The sequence below is a fragment of the Strix aluco genome, chromosome 5, assembly GCF_031877795.1.
Source record: "Strix aluco isolate bStrAlu1 chromosome 5, bStrAlu1.hap1, whole genome shotgun sequence".
NCBI lineage: Eukaryota > Metazoa > Chordata > Aves > Strigiformes > Strigidae > Strix > Strix aluco.
The window spans coordinates 19,045,053-19,070,933 of NC_133935.1; the positions used below are offsets into that span (position 1 = coordinate 19,045,053).

General features: G+C 44.6%; 2 protein-coding genes across 4 annotated transcripts; both read left to right on the forward strand.

Annotated features, from left to right (window-relative positions):
* Positions 1 to 8,078: 8,078 nt before the first annotated feature.
* Positions 8,079 to 15,584, forward strand: LOC141924028 (homeodomain-interacting protein kinase 2-like). The gene is made up of 7 exons (XM_074825858.1): positions 8,079 to 8,104; positions 9,230 to 9,338; positions 9,928 to 9,937; positions 11,063 to 11,125; positions 11,765 to 12,100; positions 13,105 to 13,265; positions 15,019 to 15,584. The coding sequence occupies exons 1-7, from the start codon at positions 8,079 to 8,081 to the stop codon at positions 15,580 to 15,582; spliced, it is 1,269 nt and encodes a 422-aa protein (XP_074681959.1). The 3' UTR covers positions 15,583 to 15,584.
* A 136-nt stretch (positions 15,585 to 15,720) lies between these two features.
* On the forward strand, positions 15,721 to 25,564 carry LOC141924197 (uncharacterized). Of its 3 annotated transcripts, XM_074826262.1 has the most exons (6): positions 15,721 to 15,802; positions 15,906 to 15,959; positions 16,445 to 16,586; positions 17,480 to 17,625; positions 18,872 to 19,034; positions 25,357 to 25,564. In XM_074826262.1, the coding sequence occupies exons 1-6, from the start codon at positions 15,740 to 15,742 to the stop codon at positions 25,485 to 25,487; spliced, it is 699 nt and encodes a 232-aa protein (XP_074682363.1). In that variant the 5' UTR covers positions 15,721 to 15,739; the 3' UTR covers positions 25,488 to 25,564. The 3 variants fall into 3 exon arrangements, with proteins under 3 accessions (XP_074682363.1, XP_074682362.1, XP_074682365.1); XM_074826261.1 differs by lacking the exon at positions 25,357 to 25,564 and having other exon boundaries at positions 18,872 to 20,208; XM_074826264.1 differs by lacking the exons at positions 15,906 to 15,959; positions 25,357 to 25,564 and having other exon boundaries at positions 15,725 to 15,802; positions 18,872 to 20,208.
* Positions 25,565 to 25,881: the final 317 nt, after the last annotated feature.

Genomic DNA, 25,881 nt, shown 5'->3' on the forward strand with positions numbered 1-25,881 from the left:
TGATTTATATACTCCCTGTAACATCACATTGACCCAAACAAAAGAATCATTCAAAGGATTTAAAAAATCATTGAAGGAAAAATTTTGTACATAGTATGAGTTTCAGACTTTTTGTTTCATTTTTATTAAATTGTAAATTTTCCATTCTGTAAGGGCAGCTGTCACATAAGACCTGGCACACACTGGACAGCTATGGAAAAAATGGTCAAGGCGTCCTCTTAGTTAGGACGCTTTGAAGATCCCATGGGATAAAAATAATAATTTTCAATCAAACATTAAAATCTATGGGGAAAAAAGTATTTCTTACAGAGATTTAAGAAGTGTCTGAGTTTTTAACTTGAAGTGTTTTTACTTTCCTTCCTTTTGCTAGCCTCAGATGCTGGCTTTCTCAGACACTATAGCGATGAGAATGAGACTAACCATTATTCTAAATACCCACGACTTTCTGTAGTTAAGACCAGCACCTCAGAAAGGCACCTGAAGTCTTTTTTTTTTTTTTTTTTTTAGAAGATTTTACTGCAATTTAAACTCTAAATCCTCCTTGGGATCCTTTAAAATACTTAGCCCAAACCCCAAAGCCAGGAGAAGACTTGAGATGCTGTGGGGCTATAATTCCCCAGCAGCAGGACTCTGAGGCTCCCAGGCACAGCAGGCAGGGGCAGGGCTGCCAAAGAGCATTCATAGAAGTTGTCCTTCCCAGATTTAGTCAAATGGGTTGTCTCATTCAGTGTCAGAAACTTGCGGAGTGCCAGCACAAAATTTCTTAGTAACATGTTAACTGGAAGCATTGGAAGCCTGATTGCTTGCCAGTGAGTATGATAGTCATGAAACAGAGAAAGAAAGTGAATATCAGATAACTGTAATCAGGTAAGTGGGGTTTCTCAATTCTGTGTGATCTGTGCAGGTTTTTCATTTCCATTGAAGACTAAAAAGAAATATAAACAAGGCTCAGCAGAAAGCATCACTATTGATTTTCTTGCATCAGAGATTATCTGACTAGAGCCACAGTCCTGCAAAGGCATGACTTCTGTGACTCATCCCATGAAGTCACCTGAACTTCTAGTGCAAGCCTGGAAATCTTTCCAAGACAAGAGTTTTTGACTGACTTTGAGAGTACTTTTAAAAAATCTCCTTTTTTTTGACATTCCTACAGTAAGGAGAACGAGTGGTAAAATATTCTGACCCTACACTTGATCTCTACATTCATTCACATTATCTTAATAAACTGAAGAAATGATGTCTAAGCAAATAACACAGGACAGTATGAGGTTTTTTCTTTGGGGGTTGATTTTGGTTTTTTTTCAAGAAAAGCAGAACAACCACCCTTATGATAGAAAGAGTTAATTAAAATCTGGACAGATAATCTCATTCTTTTTGAAGAGCTGCTTGGTAAAGTGCAACACTATCATTAGATTATTCCACCAACTTTAATGAGGTGGGTCTGTTAAACCAGTGTCTCTCTGAGTGTTATGAAATATAGTGAAAATCTGGAGTGACTTTTGGAAGGAAAAAAGTGTTTGAAACTTAATTCTTAATAAATATTATCTAACTATGGGGAAAAAAGATTGAAAGATAATATTTTTGATAATTTGAAAATATTTCTTAAATTCCTCCTTGGGAAAAGAGCACCATCTACTGATCACTACTCTGAAATTACAGTAAGATGATTCATTTACATGGGTTTTACTTATATACAATATCATAATCTTAATTCCAGAAATTCTGGATGACTCTTGAACACGTGAAATAAACCTGATGTATCTTCATCTACCAGCTAATATCACTGTGATGTTTTATTGTTTTAGTAGCCTGCAACACTTCAGCAGCAGAAAGCATGCTTAAGAACTTCAGAACCTATGGTGATACTAAATAAACCCACATTATCACTAAAAGGATGGTACACGCTTTCCTAGTCCAGTTGCTTGTTACAGATGCCTGCTTATTGCTGGCACTTTTTAGTCATGTGAAGAACTAACCTAAGCCGCAGAAAGGTTGTTTTTTTAAGTAGGACCTGTTTTTCAGCTGCCCCAAGGGGGAGAGGACAAGGACTGCCCTTTCCAGTCCCAGCACAGATTTATGCCAAATTACAGTATTGTTTAACATCACCTTAAAAACATGCAGCTCTTCTGCACTAAAGAGAATAGTGAGTTCTTGAGTTCACCTCCAAAGATTTTTTTGAGCTTGCTTTTCTGCCAGAGAACCAGCTGTGACAAAGAATATCACACCAAGGAGTGCGACACTCACCCAATGCCATAAACACTCTCCCCATTCACACCCAGAAGATGTAGCTATACTTAAATCTCAGGTCATTATTCAGGTGTTCTGCCAGACACATTCTAATTACATTCTTTTAATTATATCACATACGTCTTCTTTTTATAGCTGTTCTGAAGGCACTGACTTTTCTTCCACAAAGGTTGCTCAGCCAAGTTTCTTTGTTTTCTTTCTCTCTTAGGAATAAGTGATTGCTCTCTGGCTAGTGAAAACAAAGTAGTGCTTCAAGAGCAGCAGGATGGGCTGCCCAGCGGATGTGGGAAGGATGCTGAGCACTGAAGGTTGTGGTCCAGCAGGGCCTAGTGGGGCAGAGATCTGGCTGGCCAGGCAGCCGGGCTGTGACAGTGGCCAGGAAAGCTGCAGCCTCGCTTGGGACAGAACCGAGTACTGGAGAGCCCGTGCAGCCTCAGACCCAAGTCAAGGAGGCCCACAGTGAGGTTTCTCCCAGCTCTGTCTCACAACCCAGGGGTGGCAGTAGAGACTGTAGAGCCTACTGGTGCACTCAGGGCTCTAACAGCAGCAAGCAAGCTTAGCTATAAATAACAGTTTTTTCTTTGCTCATTTTCCTTCACATTTGATAGGACCTGAATTCTTAAAAAGCTCTAGTGCTATTCTGAAAAGCGATTTCAGTAAATTGGTGTGCTGGTGATTGCTGTCATCCTATGAGTGACAAGGCTATTTTCCCAGTGTCTCACATCTGATGTGATTGTGACAATTGTCTCTAAATCAGAACAGGAGGAGCTGAACCAGGATCTCCCACAGCAGTATGCACAGCTACAATTTGAAACTGCCAGCTAAATCTCCATGACTGGCACTCAGGCCCTCTGCAGGTCTGGCACAGAGCAGAACTCATTACACATCTATTACCTGCTCACGCAATTATGCCTCTCTATGAATCACATGAGAATTAAGGTCCTTCTCATACTACTGCCCTTGTCAGGCCATAGCCCAGTAGCTAGAGTTGAAAGGTATAATTGCTCGATACTTTCTTGCTTGACTCAGCCTTCAGTGTTCTTGAATTCCTTGTCCCAGGGTCATGGGATCATGGGAACATCTCAGCTGGTTGAGGGAGGTGGTTTTTAGAGAACATTTCTAGATCTTGTAGCTTCAGGGTACAAACTTAAAATTATGACTCATTTGCATTCAACATACTCCATTACCCTGTCTAAATGTAAAATTATCAGTCTTTAGGGTTTGAGGCTTTTCTTTATTTATACACTGGAACTTTTACTGGACAGGTTTCTACTTTACCTGGCAGGGTTGAAGGTTATTTCATAATTTTTGGATGCAAGGTTTGGTAAAACTGAAAAATCTGTTTCCTCCATTAAAAGGAAGAAGAAATGAATGACTGGATATAAACAGAAAGTATAGTAAAATTGTAGATTAGGATAATTCAAGTGAGAAGTGACCTCAGAAAGTCTCTAGTCCAATCTCCACTTCCAAGCAGCAGCTCTGAGCTCAGACCAGAGCCCAGCTCAGGGCTTTACACAGTTGAATCATGAAAATGTCTAAGGATGGAGATGGCATAGACTCTCTGGCCAACCTGCTCCACTGCCTGACTGACCTCATGGGGGAACAGTTTAAAGCTATGAGTCCAACTTAAAATATAAATTGCCTATACATACACATGTATTGAAGGAATGGGGAGAAAAGGATAAAGTAGAGCCATTTACATGGGGGAAACCAGAGCCACTGAGGTGCATAGTCAGATACTAAGCAGGTAAGTTAGAACCATCTGTAGGCTTTGTGTATCACTGGGTAATGGAATTCCAAGGTATATGATAAATTCATAGATAGAGTTTGCAAATGTCCTTTGTGGAAATGCAGAATTAAGTTGCAATGCTAACATGAAATGAATGGCTGAACTGGTCAGGATATGCACTTCTAGGCATCTAAAAGAAAAAATTGTGGTTGAATTCACTTTTATTTTTTCATTCAAACTTTTGATCTGAAATTCATGTGGTTGGTTTGTTTTCAGAGCATCCCATTATTATTACTTTGCACATAGAGAAAATTCAGCTTGTATTTTGTGTTTTCTAGCTATTTCTCAAGTCCCCTTCCTTTGGGCCAAGCAACCTGTGGAGTTACTCTAAAAAGGAATAACTCTTAGATTTTTACGCCCATAGATGATTGAATTAGGACATCCAACATCAGACCATGCCACGAGAATAAGGACCAGTTTCTCATTTTATTGGAAAATGCAGAAACAATCTTCAATGAAGCTAGGTCAGGCTCCTGCGCTGTTGTGTCACCCCAGGACTGTGACAGATGCTTCAACTCCAACTTCTGACACATGTCACCAGCCCTGCTGGTCAGAGATCTTCTGTAGGTTACTTTTACTGTTTCTCCTGGGGTTCATGATCCTCATGCTCTAACGTTTCCCATTTTCTGGAAAAGAGAACTTCTAGGACAAGGGAGAGCTCTGGAATTCACTCTGGAGACCCCTGGGCCAGGCGATGTCTGCCAGAGTCTCCCTGTTCCAGCTGTGGCTCTGGCAATGGCCCATTACCACCAGGGCAGCAGAGAGGAGCAAACACTTGCAGGTTGTCTAAGGGCTGATAGAAAGAGCTAAGCTGCTCCCTCTGCCCCTGACAAATCATTCACACAGAGCTGGGCAGACTCAAGTGTAGAGTTAATGTAAGGAAGACTTTCATACTTTCACATACATTATGAGGAAAGTGTAATTTATTTTTTCTAGGAAACCCCAATTTTTATAAAGTAAATGGTTTGATAGTTTTCTTTAACCTTTTTTTTTTTTTTTTCCTTCTGTATTGAACTAGGCCAACCATCTGTGTTTTGTGGTGTTGGGAATTATCTTTGAATCTCATAGTGCTCTGTGTAAAAGTTAGACTTTAAAAGGGTGAGTATGAACGACCATAAAACAACTATGTCTTCTAGTCAGTAACTACATTTGACGACTTGGCCTTAAACAACTTCAGACTCACATGATGAGTCAGTGATGCCTTCTGTTTTTCTGTGAAAAATATACTTGGCTATTGATCTGAGAACTCCAGAGGACCTTTGGGACACAGCATCTAAGCGGATGTTTTCAACAGGTTTAAATTAACAATAAACTGCAACTCCACTGGGAAAGATTTGAAGAGATGAAAAGTGAAAGGCTATTTAGTTTTTTTCAGGTAGGCAGTTATACCTGGTATATTTAAAGGTGGTAAGTTCTGATAAGTTTTTGATAAGCTGATTGCCCTGCAATTCTGACTTCTTATTTCATATTGTTTTATACATATTATGTGTATCCTGTATCTATTGTGTACTAAAATGTTGCATGACTCCACGGGAAGACAAAATAAGTCCTGGATAATTACAGCTCCTCAGAAACTGTTCAACCACATCACAGGTTATATAAAAGATATTTTACTAAGGCAAAGAAAAGAAAATGGGCAGAACTGAAAATAAAATCTAAGGATTAAACATAATAAAACACAAACAAATTTTAATATATGGTTTTCTGGCTCCATCTGGTGTTTATTTTACAGAATTTCTAGCTCAAGGAAATCTGATTTCCACTCTCCTTTTCAGCTATTCATTGGAAATGAGGAGTGGTATTAAAAGGACACTTAAATTTATACATCCTGAGGGTTTACATTCAAAGCTGTATATTAGCTACTGTTCAGGTACAAGAAGAATACTTTTTTAAAATCAGTGTTTATATCCTGTGATTTAAATCATATCCAGATCTGAGAAATGGCTTCTATGGCCAATGACATCATTTTCCCTCATGATATCAATTAGACTGCTAAAATACTATTCCTCCCTACTAACCTTGCCTTGCTTATATCCTCACCCATGTCTAAATCATCAATATTACTGCTTTATTCAAATTAACTCTCAAACACTTACAACATAATTATCACAACTATTCACATCAAATCTTTTAGTGTTGCTGCTTTCAGGTCAGATAATAATATATTTACTGACTGTAGAGAAAAAGCAAGTTGGAAGGAAGAGTGAGAGGATCACCGCTTGACTGCTCACTGGGTCAGATGATTGTGGAGAAAAGTACCTATACAGTCTGGGACATAAATCACTTTTAGTATCATAGAATCATAGAATAGCCTAGGTTGTAAGGGACCTCAAAAGATCATCTGGTCCAATATTGCTTGGGAAAGGGAGCCTAGATGAGATTATTCAGTAACTTGTTCAATCGCATATTGAAAATCTCTGTTGATGGGGATTCTACCATATCCCTGGGAAGGTTCTTCCAGTGATTGATTGTTCTCACTGTAAAAAATTTATTTCTTATATCAAGATGAAATCTCTCCCTGTGCAACTTGTACCCATTGTCCCTTGTTTTTTCCATGTGGCTCTATGTGAAGAGAGAACCTCCACCCTGTAGTTGCCTATTAAGTGCTAGAATACTGTGATGAGGTACCCTCTGAGCCTTCACTTCTTCAGGGAGAAAAGACCTAGCTCCTTCAGTCTTTCCTGTAAAAACCACTGATCACCACCCTCTTAGTGAGGCCGGTGAGCCAATTTCCTACCCATCTCACAGATCACTGATCCAGTCCGTATCTTGCCAGTTTGTCCAGGAGAAGACTGTGGGAAACAGTGTCAAATGGTTTGATGAAGCCCAGGTAAACAATATCCGCTGCTCTCCCAATGTTGGTAGCGGATTTTATGTTGTTGTAGAAGGTGATCAGGTTTGTCAGGCATGATTTGCCTTTGGTAAAGCCATGCTGGCTTTTCCCAAACACCTTCTCCATTTGCCTTGTAATAGTTTGTAGGAGAACTCATTCCATCACTTTCCCAGTGACTTAAGACTAATGGGTCTGTAGTTTGCTGGGCCCTCTTTTGGACCCTTCTTGTAGATGGGTATGACATTTGCCCTCTTCCAGTCATCAGAGATATCCCCTGATCTCCGTGACTTTTCAAGTATTATAGACAGTGCCCCTGCAACAATGTCAGTTATTTCTCTTGACACTCTGGAGTGGATTCTGTCCGGGCCCATAGATTTATGTGTATATAGAAGTATAAGCTCTTCTTCGTTAGCATTTCTCATCATATAACGGCATAACACCCTTCTTTATCTATTGGGCCTAACATACAAAACTGTCTTGTTCTGGTATGTTCATACACCAGCAAACTTATTGTAAAAACCAGGGTAAATTAAATATTATACTTTAAGAAAGGGATTCGCATTTTCCATAGAGTGGAGTATATATATACCTGCACATGCATGTTAAAAATAATATTCAAATAAGATGAATGCATTTTCAAATATAATTTAGCAATTAAGAATAATGTAGAATAGCCAGTACTTCCTGACAAACAAGCTTTCTGCATACCTCACCGGCTTGACTATACTTGTAGAGCTCCTGAATAAAGTAGATAAGAGAAAGTCTTCACCAGCAGCAAATATGTTAAAAATTATACCTTTTTTGTTCCTATCTGTTAGAAGAATGATTTTTCCAACATTACGCATTTTAAGTAGCTTACTCTTCAAGATTCTTGGTTGCAAGGGACAATCTGTTTTCAAAGACATTATTCATTATATGTATGGGTATTACTGTGGCCTTCACAACTTGCTTGCACATACTTGTTGTTCAAAATTATCATACTATCTGTATATCTCATCTGCAGGTGACTGAAGGACTCACTGTACTTGATATTCAGCATTTCAGCTTTGGTTTTGACTGAATGCATGCAGTAGCTCCCGGGATCTCACTGGTGCTCCATGACTTTTACATTCTTCTTTACACTGCAGCTATTCACACTTCCTGACGCGGACCTGTTGTTTTCCCACAGAAAAGACTTCATTTCCTAAAACATGTGTGTGTGATGGCAAGATGGAAGGAGCTAAAGCAAAGATGCTGTAAATCAGTTATCAGTCTCACTGAGCTCAGGTTTTCCTGGGGTAGTCAGCGGAGTGCAGACAGCTTGGTAGCACACAAGCTGAATGAACTCCAGTTTAGGCTGCTGCTTCTCATCCCATCCTTATTCTCCACATGCTGTTACTAATCTTTGTGGCAATAGCTGCTAGCTACAAGAGAAGAAGCTGCAAGAGCTACCTTAAAAAACACCCAGACAGCCTTGATCTCCTGGTCTGAGAAGAATTATGACTTGTATCATCCTCTGGCAGGACAAGCAGTGAATGAAAAAAGCAAGCCAATGAAAAGCAGTCCATGTAACTGACCCATCCCCAAGCAGGCAGAACAAAACTGGTGCCATGTAGCAAAATGGACTCCTTCCATTCCCTGAACATTGCCCAGAATAGCATCAGTGGTGTTAGAGACAGGGAGTCTTGTGTGCCTCTGCCTGCTTCCTTCTCTTCTTTAAGATCAAATAAAAGCACTCCAACCAAGTTACAGCCAATACCCAGGCTGCAGTAAGTGCTGCCTGCTTATGAGACTCTCTGTTCTAAGGTGAAGGCATATTTGGGGGAGCTCAGCAAAAGAAAGGTTGTTTCTTTTTCTTTTTCTTTTTTTTTTTTTTCCCTAGCTATAAAAGCATGATAGTTGCATTTAGAGCTGTCAGACTGAGCTCTTCCTTCCAATAACATATGCCACCCACCATACCTACTCTCTAGTCTCTAACTCAAAATGATTCAGCATTGGCTAATGTAAATGGAATGGATTTACTTTAAAGGAAAAAATTATTTTTGGCTGCCCATTAAATGTCACAGAGGAAATTCATGACATGCAGGAAAACAACTGTGTACAATATTATTGAGCCAAGACTGTCTAACAGATGTTGTACTTATTATAGTGTAAGCATAACAGCATTTTTAATGAGCTGAAAACAGGAGAAGCCTTATCTCCCTGTGGTGATACTGTGGAGACATTATTATTTCTAAAAGCCTTGTTTCCTCCTTCCAATTTCTGACATGTGCTTAGGCTCGAGTCTGTAATACTATCTCAGTGCTCTGATCCTGCACACATGTAAAAGGCCTCACCATTAGGAAAATAGTTATTACCAGGTGATTTGTTCCTGTTTCCAGAACCAGGCTCATTTCCAAGCGTCCTGGGAGCATCACTCCACAAGGCAAGGAATCCCAAGCCTGGATCTTGTGCCACATCCATGCAAACCTCTGCGTGACATTTCCAGATGTCAGCTCTGGCCCAGGGAGGGAAGCACAATACAGCAGCTTTGGGATAGGAGAAAGTTGTCTCAAGTCCAGATCCTCACTACAATATCACCAGGACCAAAAAAGTTGTTATTTAATATCTTTCTGTGCTTCCTTTCCTAAAATGGGTAGAAGATACTTCTTTACCTCACCAGGGTACATGCCCCAGAAAGGCAGGAAGCTTTTCTATTAGATGGAGCATTTGAGTTTTCTGGGAAGGGAGGCTTAGTTTAAGTTAACTTGGTTTCAGGATAGAGTTATCTAATAGTTCCACAATAGCCATGTGTTTTGTTTTGCTTGGGGTTTTTTTTAATCTAAATGGTATGTGAAAAATAGATGTGTAAAACATTGCAATAAAGTCTCAAATTTCTTACTGACTTTCAGCAGGAGAAATCCCCCTGATATTTATTGCACAAATCTAAATTAATTAAGTGTAGCCATTAAAAGAAACTAAATCCATTGTTTCAAAAAGGATCATGCTAGTTAAACAAAACAAAAAAAATCCAAACCAACAACAACAAAAAAAGGATAAAGGGAACACTGCTTTTTTGAAAGCTCTTGTGGAATCATAGGATGACTCAGGTAGGAGGGGGGCCTTAGGAAGTCCCTAGTCCAACCTCCTACCCAGGGCAGGGTCAGCTCTGATCTTAGAACAATTGCTCAGGCTTTAACTCAGCTGAGTCTTGAAAACCTCCAAACATGGAGACGGAACAGCCTCTCTGGGCAGTCTGGGCCAACAGCCTGCCTGCCTCCATAAGTGACAAAACCGTGTTTAAGCCCAGCTCAGTCTGTTACCATAAATTTGGTCTCAAAAGAACCCTCTAAGACTTAGTTTGAAGTTTTAGAAGGCAGGCATTCTTTATTGCAGCGCTGGATCATTCCACCTAACGTGCATACACTAAAACAAAAGTTCATCTTTAAAGACATGAATATTCATACATTTTCCAAGAAGTTTCCACCTTTCTGCCTATCTACTATATTTACATAATGCTGGCATTGCACAACTACACTATGCATGCACAGGGGTCTTGGGTGGGTGTTGGTGGTTGTTTGGAGAGTTAGCCCCCTACTCCTTTTTCCCTTTTATGGTCATGAGTCTTTTGAGGACAATTTCTTCTCCTTGGTTGTTTCCCAACTCTGTTGTCCAGCCAGGCTGTTCTTTCTTACCCACCCTGTTCGAGCATTTCTGCCAGGAGGTATCTATTCTCAAGGTTAGGATATCTTCTCTGTACATTTTAATCATTCAGACCTTGTTAAATACAAAGTTAAACATGTAACATTGGTCATCTCCCTAACCCACAGCTGGCTGCAGGACACATCATACCCACCACAGCATCTACCACGGGTTCTGCTTGTGTTGAATAAGCCCCAGGCACTGGTCCAGCCTGAGCTCACCAAAATCAGGGTAGTGAAGCACACTCAAGAAGTTAAGAGATGGATTCCTTTTCCTCTATGGCATTTCTGTTCCTGTTGGGGCTGTTTCCACCATTAAGCCTAATTACTTAGCTTTTTATGTGCTATCCATTTCTTTTCATCATTTTAAAAACTTCAGTTGCCATAACAACATAATGCAATCAGTGAAACATAGCAGCTGTTTTCTGTAGTCAAGGTCTGTGCACTGTCAAGGATGTGAGCCATTTAAGCAAATCTTCACCATCCCCCTTCCTCCCTCCTCTTTCTCACTCTCTCTTTTTCTCCCTAAACAAGCTCATAACAGGAAGGAGAAACCATCAGGAATAATTAGACACAATAGCAGAGCAAATCCCAATCGTACTCATGCAGTCTAGTCTAATGAACTTCTAGCACTAATCTTGGAAGTGTTGATGTTCTTTTTTAATCACTTTTTTGATGTCATAGATAGGTTAGCTGCAGCAGGACCTTGATAATCCATGCTAGAGTCAGGAGACCCAGTGGCTATTCAGAGAAAGAAAAGAAAACCAGAAACATTACGTACTTTGCTCATTTTTTTGTCATTTGTTTCTCGGTTTCAAATGCTTATTGAGAATATATGCCCATTGTATCATATTAGTAAATAGAATGGAGTGTATTTTGTAGGTTCATGGGATTTAAGCATGAAAAGTCGTAGCATCTATTATTAAATCATTGCTGGAAGGCTGGGAGAAACCGACACGTTTTTGTGGGGGTGGTGAGACTTGCAACAAAGCATAGTATAACTGCTGGGCTTCTACAGCACACATACATAAAAAGCAGTCTGAAAATAAATCTGGCAGTCTGGTTCAGTGCTATTCTAAGCAGTGTGAATATAAGATCTATCCACAATGTCTTACTCACTCCTTGACCTCCATGAAGGCTTTCCTGGAATAGCAACGAATGAGTTTTGAAGCCTGGGATTTGGCTTAAGCAGCATCTATCTGACGGAGGACTGAAGGGTGTGCTTTGCCTTTACAGAGCTAGTCTGTCACAGGCAGAGTCTTCGGGACGCTTCCAAGTCGATCGTTGCCCATTCACTCTTTGCACTTGTGTGCTTGTGTTTCAGCACCTTGTCCAAGCAGCAAAAGAACGTCATCAGCTGTGTCACCGTGCATGACTCCCCCTACTCCGACTCGTCCAGCAACAGTAGCCCTTATTCCGTGCAGCACCGCGCAGGGCAGAACAATGGAAACACCTCCGACACCAAAGGGGTCCCAGAGACTCACTGCAGTGGGAACCCCCGAACGATCATCATCCCACCACTGAAAACCCAGGCCAGTGAGGTGTTGGTAGAGTGCGTTAGCCTGGCGCCAGGTAAATTGCACCTCTTCCATCAATAAAATTAGTCAGAAATAAATGATTTATCTTGGAAGAATCTCATTGTTCAGTTTCGTTTGTTTGTTTGTTTGTTTTCCAAAGAAACCATGCTCCTGCCCTTCTCTCAAGTGACACATCTGTTCTTGGGAGCCATATTGCATTATTTGTGTGTCCTGGTACACTCAGGAGTCACGGGGGCAAGTGTCGGTCCCAGTTACTTCTGTACAAACCCAAGAACAGAATGCAGCCTTTAGCTCAACATTTGACATGAAAGGCTCCCAAATGCAAGTGTGAACCTTTGCTGTCTTGCCTTTCCATAGGTTTACTTTAAAACGGGTAAGAGGTTGAAAACACATGGGCATTTTCATCCAGACTTGTTGACATTTCTGGGAAGAACATTTCCCCAGGATCTTCATTACGGACTGATGAGGTTTGCTGATCCAGAGCCTCCGCAATGCTAGATAGTACGATGTGTTGAAAAGGGGCTTATGGTGGAAGTCTGGCCCGAAGCAATTGGCTTTGAGCTACTTGGCAGTCCTTTCTTTTGACACACTGCTGGAGAACACAAAGGCTCAGAGGGTGAGCTCCCCACTAGCTCCTTCTCCCTCCCTTCCTACTCACCATGAGGTCAGCCAAGACAGGGCTTTTTTGTGCTGTGCACATTATACTTTCCTTCCTCTCCTTGGGATTTATACCTGCATCGTACAGTTCTGCTGGCAGAACAGTTTCTCACACTTCTGAAGGATCTATAAAGCCTTCGCTGGGCCCAGTTTGGGTCCAGATACTGGCTCTGCTTGTCTGCCTCTAGGATAACAGGCTGGCCATGTATATGAAGCACTGCTGAGGTATTCTGTCAATTAAGAGAAACGGTTTTCTTATCCTGCTTCTGTTGTATGTCTCCTCCCAAAAGCCACTCTGGAGGAGATTCAGTGAGGAAGAGGTAGGGTGAGCAATTAAAGAATGTGATGTAAGCTACAAATGTGTTTCCTTTCCTGGCACAGTCACCACCAGTCACCACTCATCCTCCTACAAGTCCAAGTCCTCCAGCGCCGTGACCTCCACCAGCGGTCACTCTTCCGGGAGCTTGTCTGGAGCCATTGCCTATAGGCAGCAGCGACCAGGAGCACATTTCCAGCAGCAGCAACCTCTTAATCTAAGTCAGGTAAGTCAACCGAGACAGATTTTGGTGGTGCGTCATCCAGCTGTTACCGCTCCTCCAGCGTCCTGTCTAGTCTAATGATAGTTGGGCCCCGTGTTGAGTTTGATCGACTTGTTTCAACTTCACTGCAGACCTTGATCTTCCAGCTCAGGCAGCAGAGGTAGTGCAGATCCCACCCCTGAGCGGGCTGGTGGTACTCTTACCATGGTTTTGAAGTCAGATGATCTGGCAGTGTGAGGGGGAATAATGCGAGAGAGAAGGTGCAGTGTCTCAGACACAAAGGAGTGGAGCATGACCGTGTAGGAAGGACTGAATTCTCCTTAGCTGTGGGTAACTATGAGGAGAGTGTCTTCCAAGTGAAGGGAGTGCATCAGCCCGGCTGCGGGATTGGGAGAGGTCCCCATCAGATGTGACAAGGCAAAGCAGAGCCTCTGTCTATATACATGACCTCACGTAGTGAGTTGGATCCATCCTGTGATAAACCTGGGCTGAGATCTGCGCAAATCCCGTTACTTGGCAGCAGGCAGTTCTTAAGGTGTTTCATAGTCTGTGATCAAAACACCCAGGGAGCTCCCCAGGAGCTTCAGTAAATAATGCCCTTTTCACATACTGCACTTGGGGCCTCTCTTCCCCAAGGTGAGATAATGAGAGTAGGGAAGTTACAGCACAGTTACCAACGTTTCAAGAGGAGAAGGTCTGGAGAGCTCGGAGAACAGTGCTGGTTTGCATCCAGAGCTGGATATAAGCAGAACTGGTTTTTTTAAAAAAATAATTTAGGGGAGAAGAATGTCTCCTCCCCCTCAAAATGTAGTTGAAATTTAAAAATTTAAATAAACTTGAAATAAAAGCAAGTTAAAATGGAGGAAGTGGGCGAGATGCTGTTTCCAAGAGTGGGGGAGGAGTGTGGCTGCTGCATTTCAGACCACAATGACAGTGTAGGGAGTGCTTACAGAGAGGACGAGAGGGCTTGGAAGAATAGAAGGCAATAACATGGAGCATTGCGCTTCTTGCCTTCTAATTCCTACTTTATTGGTTATTTAATACTCTGACTACAAATGACTGGGAAAACTCCTTGACATTATTGTGCAATGCAAAAAAAACCAACTTAGAAGATCCTTGGAAAAGTACATTACTCCTGTCCCACTGCAAGACGTTGCCTGTGCTCAAGTAATTAGAGCTGATTACGTGAGGGAACCGGGCACCTGCAGGATCTGATCGAGCCAAGGGTTTTATCTTTCAAAAATAAAGAAGTTATTTTTACTAACCAAGGAAATGATAACTGCAAAGATCCAAACTTAGCAAAAATAAATTGCCTGTTCCAGGCTTAGTTAGGCAACTTCATTCCCCTGAGCTGTCAGTGGACCGCATTTCATCAGCATGTTCACTAACAAAAGCCGTGTGTTGTGTGAGCGACTGGACTTGTGGAAGATGTTCTTAGGAGCCAGGCATCCAAGGCTGGGTCTTCATGGTAGCTGTGCCAGGAGGTTGTGACTCAAACTGGGGGACTGCATTGTCTTTTTTGGGGCCATTTCAGTGAATGTATGAAACTACAGGGTCTTCCTAGGCTTGGGAGGGACCCTTTGCCATCACCCATTTCTAAGGGAAGACTGTGGTGATGTTGAGGGCGTCAGGAGGAGCACAAGGGACTTTCCTGAGGCCGTTCTGGTGTTGCAGGGAGGCTCCCAGGCACCACTGAGGCGGTAAAGAGCCCTCTCTTGTCTTGTAACTGCTTATCACTGTTGCTGTCTTTATCCAGGCCCAGCAGCACATCACGACCGATCGCACAGGGAGTCACCGGAGACAGCAAGCCTACATCACTCCAGCGATAGCTCAGGCCCCGTACTCTTTCCCGCACAATAGTCCCAGCCATGGTACAGTTCATCCTCACTTGGCCGCGGCTGCCGCTGCTCACCTGCCCACCCAACCCCACCTCTACACATACACCGCCCCGGCCGCCCTGGGCTCCACGGGCACCGTCGCGCACCTGGTGGCCTCCCAAGGGTCTGCGCGGCACGCCGTGCAGCACACCACCTACCCCGCCAGCATCGTCCACCAGGTCCCCGTCAGCATGGGCCCACGGGGTCTGCCCTCACCCACCATCCACCCGAGTCAGTACCAGGCTCAGTTTGCCCATCAGACCTATATCAGTGCTTCTCCAGCCTCCACAGTCAACACTGGATACCCACCAAGGTCAACCAGTACCCTTACATCTAAACACTGGAATAAGGAGCAAGAGACGCACCCATCCCGGGGCAGTGAGGCAGCTGCTATTGTACTGAAGAACATGACAAACGAACAATGCAATGGGAGGCTCGCGTGAAACTTGAACGAAGGAGACTTTAAGGAAGAAATGAAAAAGAGGAAAGAAGAGGGAGAACCAATTCTACACTTTTTATTTAAAAAAAGCTGGGTTCAGTGTTACGGAGCTCTTCCTTTGTCTATTCCCTGTGCACAGGCAAAGGAGCAGAGCCCAGGAAATGCAAGTGAGCACATTGCCCTCGATTCATCTTCTCGTGAACATCTTGGGCCTCAGTGGATCTGTAAGTGTCTTTGTTGTTCTAGCTGGGTCAAGGGAGTGACTCTGCTTTCTAGCATGGACCATCAGAGGAGTTTCTCCCACTTGGCCTTTGTTCTCTCTTCTAGCCAGTGACGTTAACTGCCCAGACCATCGAGGCTTTGGTTCAGTGCCAGGCAAAAGTAAGCAGTGGCTACATTTCTCCTCCTTGGCATTGTGTATGGGTGGGAGAGGCCTTAGGAGAGGAAGGTCAGCCTTTCTGGGATGGGAAGCCATCGAGACACAGGCCTCTTTCTCCCTGGAGGAGTTGGGGTGGAAATTGCCAGTGCCGGGGTGGAGAGCACAGATGGGCAGCCTGTGTTCCCTGTGCTCCACTCTGGTGTCCTGTGCCCAGCTGTGGCTTTTCTGGACCCCACGGCAGCCAAGAAGGGTGCTGGGGCAGTGCCCTGTGGGGCAGGTCCCGAGGAGCTGGGTTCAGCACAGGCCTTGGGAGCAAACACCCCCATGGGGCACAGAGCCCACGAGTCCCTCCTTGGGGTGAGGGCCCTGAACTGCAAGTCTGTGGGATGAGAGGTGATCATCTTCATTTACCTTTGGGCGGAAGGAGTGCTACTTACATACGGAAAGTAATCTGGGATGGATTTTTTTTTTCCTCCCGCCTGCCCAGAGTATCCCACATCACTGTTCTCAGAGTCCAAGGCACGGAGAGGTCCACAGGAGAGCCCTGGCCGAGCAGCAAGTGCAGGAGCAGCTGGAGCCGAAAGTGCCTGAGCCTGAGGATGGCAGAGCACATGCTGATGTGCAGACGGGTAGGATGCTGTAAAGGTCTTAATTTCATGTCCAACTCAGAGCCCATCGATCCAGATACGCCTGGAACAGGCAGTTGGGAGCATCACCTTGGGTGGTGGTTCTGTGGCCATTGCACTTATAACATCCTGGAATTCACTGCTTTGGATGTTAACAAACAGGGTGAATTAGGTTGACCTTTTCCAGAGGTTAATTGACCTTTCTTCAGGTTTCAGCGCGTATCCTGCACACAAGCCAGGGCTCCTTTCTTTGGTCTTTCCAAATGCTCATCAGATGTGGCCTGAGGTTTGTCAACGGTGCCACTGCTGGGCCCTGCTGATCCTGCTGCCCTGCTGCCCAGTGGCACTGAGGCTCTTCTCCATTGGCATAGCATTTCACCCAGAACGAGGTGGTCTGTAGTGGAAGTTTTGTTCTCTTACTGCCTGACTAATGCAGATTATGTTGTGTTCTCTGTACCCCTTCTCTTCTGAGCAAGGTCTCTTAGCTCTCCTGTAGGAGACAGGTACAATTCAGACCAAGTGTCCACATTTCAGATATGCTGTTACCTCCAGGGCTCTTCTGGCAGGGGTAGGAAGAGAAGGTGCGTGCTCTTCACGGTGAGACCCAGTGCTCTGGGCTGCGACGTCTGACATCTGCTGAGTGACGCCTGCTGCCAGGAGTCCTTCCCAAGGAGGGCAGCAGGGCTTGCAGAGCACAGAGGGTATCAGAGGGTCAACAGTCACAACCATGTCCCTCTTCAGGTGGGGTGTAGGTTTTTGCCATCTTCCTTCACAAGAGTCATTCTGCGGCACAGTCTTGGGATGTGGTTTGTCCTACTGAATCAACAGGCAGAGTCATGACTTTTAAAGCTCAGCAGACCCCAACACGTGTCATTCTTTATGCCTTTGCTTTCCAGAGTTGTGTTCAGATGAGCCTGGGGACCACGGAATAAAGGTGGAGATGGTATGTCAGGCAGACGTGCACCTTGAGCAACCACCCTCTGTGCTCTGCAGCCTGGCAGAGGGAGGAGAAGCCATGGCCAGGCAAGCTGAAGGAAGAGAGGTATGAGGCAAAACCAGGCTCACAAACCCTAGCAAAACAACCCATATATATCTGCAGTTTCTGGGGCAAAACTGAGGCAGCAGACTTCTTTCTTTGAAGCAGCTGTGCTCTGGGACTTTGCCTTGTTAGATGACTCATCAAGAGGACAAGCCTGAGAGCAAGCTTTTTCTGTACCTCGTACAGTTGTAAGTGAAGCAGTTAGCTTAGCTGTGTTCATGATAGTAATGTCTGTGGTGGTTTAGTCCCTGCTGGGCTCTGAGACCACGCGGCCGCTGCCCCTCCCTCACAAAGGGAGTGAAATACAAAGCCCCGGGGCTGAGATAAGGAGAGGTTTAATGCAACAGTGCAACAGCAACAAAACAAACAACAACAATAACAATAACAGTAATAACAATGAACAGAGCAAGATATCTACCAATACAGCAGTGAGAGCAGAGAGATGGCATAACACACGCACTCACCGACTCTCCCGCGCTTGGGTGCCAGGAGGTGACGTCAGCATGGTATTGAATAATCTGGCTAGAGCTTCCCCCCACTGCTGGGGAAACTTAACCCTATCCTAGCTAAACCAGGACAATGTCCTAAACAAATACTTGCAAGGCTCTGAAATTCAAAAAATATCCTCCTACCTTATAACCTAAATAGCGCAATGCACCTGTGATTTTCAAGTAGTTAATGGATGATATGAGTAATTCCCCACCAACAGTAAGCTGGGAAGGTAAACCTATATTATTCATTGTAACTCAACCTTATACATTTTTTTTTCATTCTTGCCTTATAAGGATATAACAGGAGATCCTGTTTGTTATAACAAACAGGGTAGAAAATAGGAATGCTGGAAAGTGCAGAAAATCCTGGAGCACCTTCTGCTTGTCCCACAGCTAACTGTCATCTTTGTTTGCAGTCCCAGTAAAGCCACGTGTCTGGAGATCAGGGCATGCTGAGGCAGCTTAGTCTGGCCAGTCACAAGACACTTGCCTTTCAGATTTACCAGAAAGAAAACCAGTACATCGAGGAGGAAGTTCCCCTCCAGCCTGTGGGGGGTTTGCTGCTGCACAGGTTGAATGCACGCCAGCTTTCCAGCACTTTCTCCTGTGAATGCTTTTTGCAGAAGTAGAGGCTGGAGGGACCAGATGTTGCATATACTGATGTCCTCGGTCGTTGTGTTGTCTGCTGAGTCGTTCTTCCAGATCGGAGAAGGGGCAGCTAAAGCCTGAATGTTTGACAGGTGGCATTCTCTTGGCAGGAACCATGTGAAGGCCGGCAGACGCCACCGCTGCAGGCACAGGAGGAGCCCTCCACAAAGATGGCAGCTTGGGCATGTACTGAGCAGGTCTTGGCTGAGCTTTTTGACTCGTCCTTGTACATCGTTTGTGAGAGCAACTCTTCTAATGACCCCACCGAGAGAGGTTTGTGTTATTTTTTCTTTTTCATATGTGAATGTAGCAATGTAACAGGCAGAATAACCATAAAACAGACTTGTCAGTCGCGTTCCGTAGTATTATGTGCTAAAAGGAAACTTTTTTTATTCCTTTACAATTGTAGCTAGGAGAAGGGAGAAATGCACGTCCAGTCCCTGTTCCAATAAATAAACCACAATGAAGAATATAAAACAGAAACCAGCATCTGGAAGAGCAACTAGATAGATGCTGCCCAACTTTGCCCAAAACTTTAGATTGTAGAGCTTAGTTTTCTCAGGTGTGTTGGGTGCAGGGGTTGGGTAGGGGGTCTCCTGATGGAGGTGGGAGCTGCGGGAAATTCAGGCCTGTTGGGATCCCACCATGTAGCAGCAGGTAGTGACGACAGGCAGGCGTCCTAAATGGGGTGGATTTACAGAGGAGCTGGAGAGGGCCACGATAAGCTGAGAGGCTGGGAACCCCGTTTCTTCATCTGGTTCTTACTGCTGGATGCTGTGCCTGTCCCAGGTGGTGTGATGGGGAGATGATGTGCAGCCTCCTCCCAGTTCAAAGCTAATGTGGCCCTGCAAATCCCAGGTGGATCCCTTCCCCAGTGAAGCAGACAGCAGAAAAGAGCTTTCCTTGGGCTGCTTTTGTGTGGACCCTGATGTCCTTGGTGTAGTGTGAAACACTCACCCCAGTCTTTAGAGAGGAGCCAGGCACCGAGCTGTTCAGCGCTTTTAAAGCCAGCCTGCTTCTAGGCATGCCCAGGAACAAGCGTTTCCCACAGCTGAGAAGCTTTGCTGATTGAGACGGGGATTTCCCAAGTGAGGTGGCAGACAGGGAGAGTGCTAGTTCCAAAATTCTCCCTTTGGAGCTGGGGACCTGGCATCCTTTCATAAATCCAGCCTCCCACCACTGCAAGGTGTACGTTGCTTCTCCAAGGCACTTGAAATATATTGCCATCCCCTTCCCTTCAAGCAGAACAAATAGTAGTGCCAGGTATAGGAAAAATCTTCTGAGGTGACGCCACGTGCTTCCTTAGAAAAGATAAGTATCTGTTCTAAGTCAGAAAGTCCGTAGGTGGATTTACACATCCGTTTTATAAAGCTGTCATATGCAAGTTGAGTATCATGTTATACAACTATCTGTATTTCTTGAACCTCCAGTTTCAGTGTTCCTGATGGGGTTGGTGTAGCAGAGTAACATCTTTCTGTCTCTGATCGAAAGAGCCTTTTTGTTTGAAGAGGAAGAGAAGTCACCCAAACTGTTCCCTTCTACTCTGTGAATATGTGTTCCCCCTGACAAAGCTCATTTCAGGCTGAGGAGAGACAATTGATGGGAGCCAGTTTTAAGGTGGTGTTGGAACAGCTCCAACTGCAAATGGAAGCACAGAAAAATATTTAGGTTGGGCTGTTTTCTGTATGAAGAATCTCCTCAAGGTCTATAAAGCAGGAAACAAAAGTTCTTGTAATGCTCTTTGTCTGTTGTGGCTGCTCTACAAATCCATGAATTGAAAACAATTAAGAAACACACAAGCTCAGATGATCGTGATATGCAGAATCTATATATATGACGGCTCTCAGACTACTCACTAGTTCATAGTGACTGTGTTTAGAGAAGGGCTTGACTGGTTGTGGTTTCACAGCATACACAAGTCACATTCCGTATTTATTTTGAGATCTGCAGTGCTTATAATTTGCATTAATGCAGTTCCCATTACTACCGAAATGATAGTATTTAGATGAGATCAGAAAACTGCTTCATGAGCTAAATTTTGACTATTTGATAACAAACCTTCTTCCAAAGTGAGAAGAGTAAGCAAGCTAGACGAGGGAAAATCAGGATGAAGAATTAGTTTAGATGAGACAACCAGCAGTATGAATTGAGGAGAAAGAGTAAAATCAAGTTTAGTGATCTAAAGGCAGTGAAGCAGGATCCACACTGCAGTTCTTCCCCAAAGTCTTCTGTCTGGTATTGAGCTGGAAGTCTCCTCACCCAGCAGGTTTGAACAACTGATGGAGACTCACACTGGAAGTTTTGCTCCACGTCTCCTCTGACTGCATCTTTGCCAGCTGCCCGAGTTACCAGCTGTTACTGTGCCGTGCAATCAGCTGAGCCGTGATTAACAGCTCTGTCTGAGGAGGGAGCACAGGCACGCAGTCAGGTGGACGTCCGCCCACGAGTGGGGAGCGATGGCTTCACCGGGCAGCGCAGTGGGACGGGGAGGGGCTGCCTGTTGGTACCCTTAGGGTTGGCGATGCCAGGACATTGCTGTGCTCGGCTTCTCACCGTCATTCTGGGAGCAGAGCTCCCACCTCTGAGCTTGATGACTGAAGTGCATCGAAAATAAGAGGGGTTGGTTAGGTACTGCAATCCGAGATCCACAGCAGAGAGCGGGCCAGGCAGCAACACACCCCCACCCGTCCCCAGGAGATGCCAGAGAGGAGTGCCTGTCTCCCAGACTTGGCCACCTACTTGTAGTCCAGAGCATGCCCACGTGCGTGCCTCGGCTTCACTCTGAACTGGAGCCAGACCTTCTCTGTGAGTGCAGGCAACCAGCACGTTTCATTCCTTTGAAATACGGCCTGTGCTAGTGCTACCCACCTGTTTTGTGTGGCAGCTGAGCAATTAGAGCTCAGGCAAAAGATCTGAGTTCAGAGCCCTCCTTAGACCAAAGGAGTTCAAATCCACACCTCTCCTAAGAGTTCCTGACCCACTGCAACCCGCGGAGCATCCTCAGGTTCCTCCAGTGACTTTAGACCTCATGGTAGTGGCGAGTATGAGACATGGGCAGAGGGAGAGCATGTGGGAGCCACTTCTGCCACCCAAAGAACAGAGAAGTCCATGTGGAGGAGAGTGCTGGGTCCTGTTCCTTGCTTGCAGGATTGTATTCACCTTCACCCAGTTACTGTTTGATGCAAAATATATAGTAAGTCCAAGGCAAGAGTCTCATGTATAGTCATAGTAAATAAGTAATAAGTCAAAGGCCAGGGACCGGAGCCCAAAACCAGCTGTGGGCATGACACTGTGGATTGAGCATGTTTCCCACTGGGAGACTTTGCTCTCAAATTGGGTCATTTTTAGGGGTGTTAGCTGAAGAAAAGCCTGAAATGCTAAAGCAAGACCCCATCACTTCTTTGCAGTTTCTTACGTTTGTCAGTGCATGTGAGCAGTGTGGTTTTCTTTCCTAGATGGTGTACAAAAACAATTTTGCAGGAACAACCCCATATTAAACAGAAAAGAAGCAGCATTAGTGATTCCTGGAAATATACTGCTTATGCTGGTAAAGATTGGAACTAGAGATGTAGCTGTGAGTTAAAGGTTTTAAGAGGAATTAAGATAAATCTCTTATAAGATACAGGTCCTTTCAATAGTGGGCATTACAACTGAATTCTCTCTACTTTTCCAGCTGCTTCTAATGGCTTTGCTGGAACTTTTTACACAGTCAGGTGCTCTCTCTTCCCCTGGGGTCTCTAAATAAAGCCATCTACAGAGACAGCGTGCCACTTATTCCTCTGGTTGCTGCACCAGAGTGGTGAACATTCATATTTTAGTCTCTTTGCCATATGACAGGATGCTTTTGAAGGCGAGGAAGCTCAGCAAATTAAGTGCTTTACGATTTTAGGACAAGCTGTCCGTGTCAGCACTGGTTTACTTACAGCTCTCTTTCACTGCATGACTCTATGCAAAACCTAGCATCAAGACTGACATATATGTATGTATATATACATAAAGAGGTCATGTTTATACAGTAAGAAGATGAGTAAGTTAAGTTTTGTGGTTTCTATACCTTGGTGGTTATGAAACAGCAAGACCATACAGCAAGGTATCCAACCATCTGTAATGGCGAGCAAGAGCAGACTGGGATGCCATACCCCAGGCGTGCATGTGTGGTTATTGCATGGCTCTGTGTAAGGAATGTACCCAGGGGAATATGTTGCAGTTGATATTTTATGGACAGATGCCATGTTGTTTGGCTTAGAGATGTTTACCAAATGGGAGAAAGTATTTTTCAAAGTCTCCTAGTAACATTGCTGTCGAGCTCTGCTACATGCAGAGCTGGCTTGAGCATAACTAACACACTTGGAACCGATACTAGCAGTGACCCCTTTAATTTTTAAAATGTTCTTGGTGATGCTGTAATAGCCACATGCCTAATTTTCAGCATAAGTAGTCTCCTGTGCTGGGTGTTAAACTTGTGTGTAGCTGTTATCAGAATTGGGGCCAGACAAGTTAAGTCATATTTGCAGACATGGTACCTGCTCTCAGCTGCAGTTCACGCTCTCAGAAAGCTCAGCCTTCAAGGTGGTTCCATTTTCAGGCTCTGCTAACTCTTACTGGCAGCCCTTCCCAGCGCTACACCCCAAGCCAGGCGGGTCAGGGAGAGGCTATTATTAAGCCTTGCTTCCTAAAAATGCTTTTGATAGCGATATCTGATTATGATGTGGTTTACTTAAGCTGAGACGAGCCTTGGCTAGGGCTCCTGTTCCCTGTGCCACAGCCAGGACTTGGCTTTGGAAAGCTGCCGGTGTCTTGCAAGGGCCGGAGTGTTTTGGGAACCTGAACACCAGAGGTATGAAAGCTGTACAACATGTTTACCTGTTCATGTCTTACTTGGAAAAGTAGATTTGGGACGAGCGTGATACCAAGACAGCATTTGGTATCTTAGCCGCTTAGATGGGAGAGTTTTGTTTATCAGGAAAAGTCTGTTGCAGCTTCAGACATTGTGTCCCATGGCCATTTTGTTTCCCTGAGGAGAGAGTCACTGACATCTGCATCTGTAGATATGACACGAATGCTCTGTGAAACAAAGCAGCTTTGCTGCTCTCCCTCCCTTCCCTTGCAAACTTGCACGCGGCTCTGATTTGGTTACAGCTGTGGTGACTCAGGTCTGATCATCAGGGGTGTTGTACTGGTATGGAGTTGGTTAGAGGTGATGCAGCTGGGCCCTGGGATCACCCCTTGCAAGAGCTGGGCTGTGCAATTCAGCACTTTGAAATCAGGCTGAGGAATGTCTGGGCTGGGCTGAACCAGAGGCACAGAGAAACGGGGGCTGATCCCGACGCTGGGACTTGGTGAGGCTGGGGAAGTGTTGGGTTAAATCCGAACACGGCTGATCCTCAGACCGGTTGCCCAGAGTTGCCGGATGGTCAGGGTGGTTGCTGGATGTCTCGTCCTCTTTAAGGCTGTGAAGACATGGGCCAACAAGGCCTCTTCCCAGTCCTGGGCATTCAGGGGTGCAAGACGTGCCCATCACCATCAGCTCTGTGAAGGATTTCAGAGAGGTTGTGCACCTGAAGGTTTATCTGCCCCACTGGGGATGATGGGAGCTGCAGCAGCATCTCCCCTCATGGGAATGATGGCAAAAATGGGGTTCCTGGTATGTCTGCAGCTGCTGGCCGGGGGCGTCTGTGTGTGGGATGGAGCCCAGACGTTCCCAGGTGAGAGATGCTCCCCCCTGACCAGCTGTTCAGAGCATGTTGGAAGCTTATTTCCAGCCCCTCAGATAAATTCATCATACACAGTTGTGGCTGCAGCGTAAGACCTGGAGATGGCTTGGGACATTTGCCTTTTGAGTGACAGACTGAAAAAAATCCTTTAGGATGGGTTTTTCCAGATGAGAAGATTTTCTCAGTACACCTACCTAGTGCTGACCTCAGCAAAACAAGAGCAGTTTTCCCTGTATATGCCAGAGCTTGGGAAATAAAAGCTGTGATCCGTAGAAAGTCAGTAATCGGGTAGATGGCCTAACCACCGAGAAGCACTTGAGAGCCACGTGTGATTATTGGATTATTTAAAGGCCATTGGAATGGCCTTACTGTGCTTCTGGGCCCCCTGAAAACCTGCGTATGTGTGTACATATACACATGCATATACCCTGTTAGCCAAGGCGTACATCAGCTCAGAAACCAAAAGGGAAGCAGCTTTCCTCCCTGCGTGTAGCGTTTTCATGTGGTTTAAAGCAAGAGAAACCTGCAGTTACAGCCGTGTGCTCCCGAAGGAGCCGCGTGAGCAGCCTCATTCACACATTGGTGGCTGTGAGAAAGCAAACAGGTTGTCACAACAAACGTCCCACCCGAGTCCTAACATGGCTTCTGTAGCGAGGGCTTTGTGTCCAAATGTTTCTTCTGCTCTTGTTGAAGTGCCAGTTGTGAAGAAATGTGGAAAATCTGGAACAAATCCAGCGCTTGTCCTCAGAGATGTCTGGAAATTCACACAACTTCTAAAGTTCACACAGGATGGACAAAGGAAGGATGCTTGTGGTTCACTGTTACTTTGAAAACAGGCTTTGAGTTCTAATTTCCATCATGTTTTGACTCTTCCTTTCCAGGGAGTGAAGACAATTTTAGCTCCTCAAGGAGCAAGGGCAGTGTTTTAGTGCCTGGAGTCCACGCGTCTGCTTCTGGAAGCACAAGGTCATCTTTTTCTCACAAGGTAAGTAATGGAATTATTCCTGGATAGTGCAAGTGCTGCTGGTTCAGAGATAGACTGCTGTGTAAGGTCTTGCAGCTAAGACATGCAATATCAGTAGTGTGAGTGTTAAAAAAATTTGGGTAACACTATGCTCTTGGGCAGCACTAACACTGGTGAGAACTGTGATATGGGAAAGAAAAAAACATGCTGTAGTTGGAGACCAAAAATTGTGAATATGCCAGATCAGCCGACTGGTATTTTTTTGTTGTTTCTTCATAACAAGTGTGGGAGATACAGTCAGGTAAGCCAGAAAAGGCGTTGGGTGAAGTGGAGGAGGAGACAACTGGGTGTATGGTAGTTAACAGCAGTACTTCTAACCAGTTAACCTTATCCTTTTGCTCTTATCACTGTTTTCTCTTTGTAATAAACTGTCAGCTCAGCA

Excerpts from the sequence above, each read along its gene's own strand:
- LOC141924028 (XM_074825858.1), top strand. The coding sequence starts at position 8,079 with ATGGAAGGAGCTAAAGCAAAGATGCT. Across the intron at positions 8,105-9,229 it reads GGAGCTAAAGCAAAGATGCT|AACCAGGCTCATTTCCAAGC; the intron begins GTAAATCAGTTA and ends TCCTGTTTCCAG. Across the intron at positions 12,101-13,104 it reads GTGCGTTAGCCTGGCGCCAG|TCACCACCAGTCACCACTCA; the intron begins GTAAATTGCACC and ends TTCCTGGCACAG.
- LOC141924197 (XM_074826261.1), top strand. The coding sequence starts at position 15,740 with ATGCAAGTGAGCACATTGCCCTCGATTCATCTTCTCGTGAACATCTTG. Across the intron at positions 16,587-17,479 it reads ACATGCTGATGTGCAGACGG|AGTTGTGTTCAGATGAGCCT; the intron begins GTAGGATGCTGT and ends TTTGCTTTCCAG. Across the intron at positions 17,626-18,871 it reads GGCAAGCTGAAGGAAGAGAG|GAACCATGTGAAGGCCGGCA; the intron begins GTATGAGGCAAA and ends TTCTCTTGGCAG.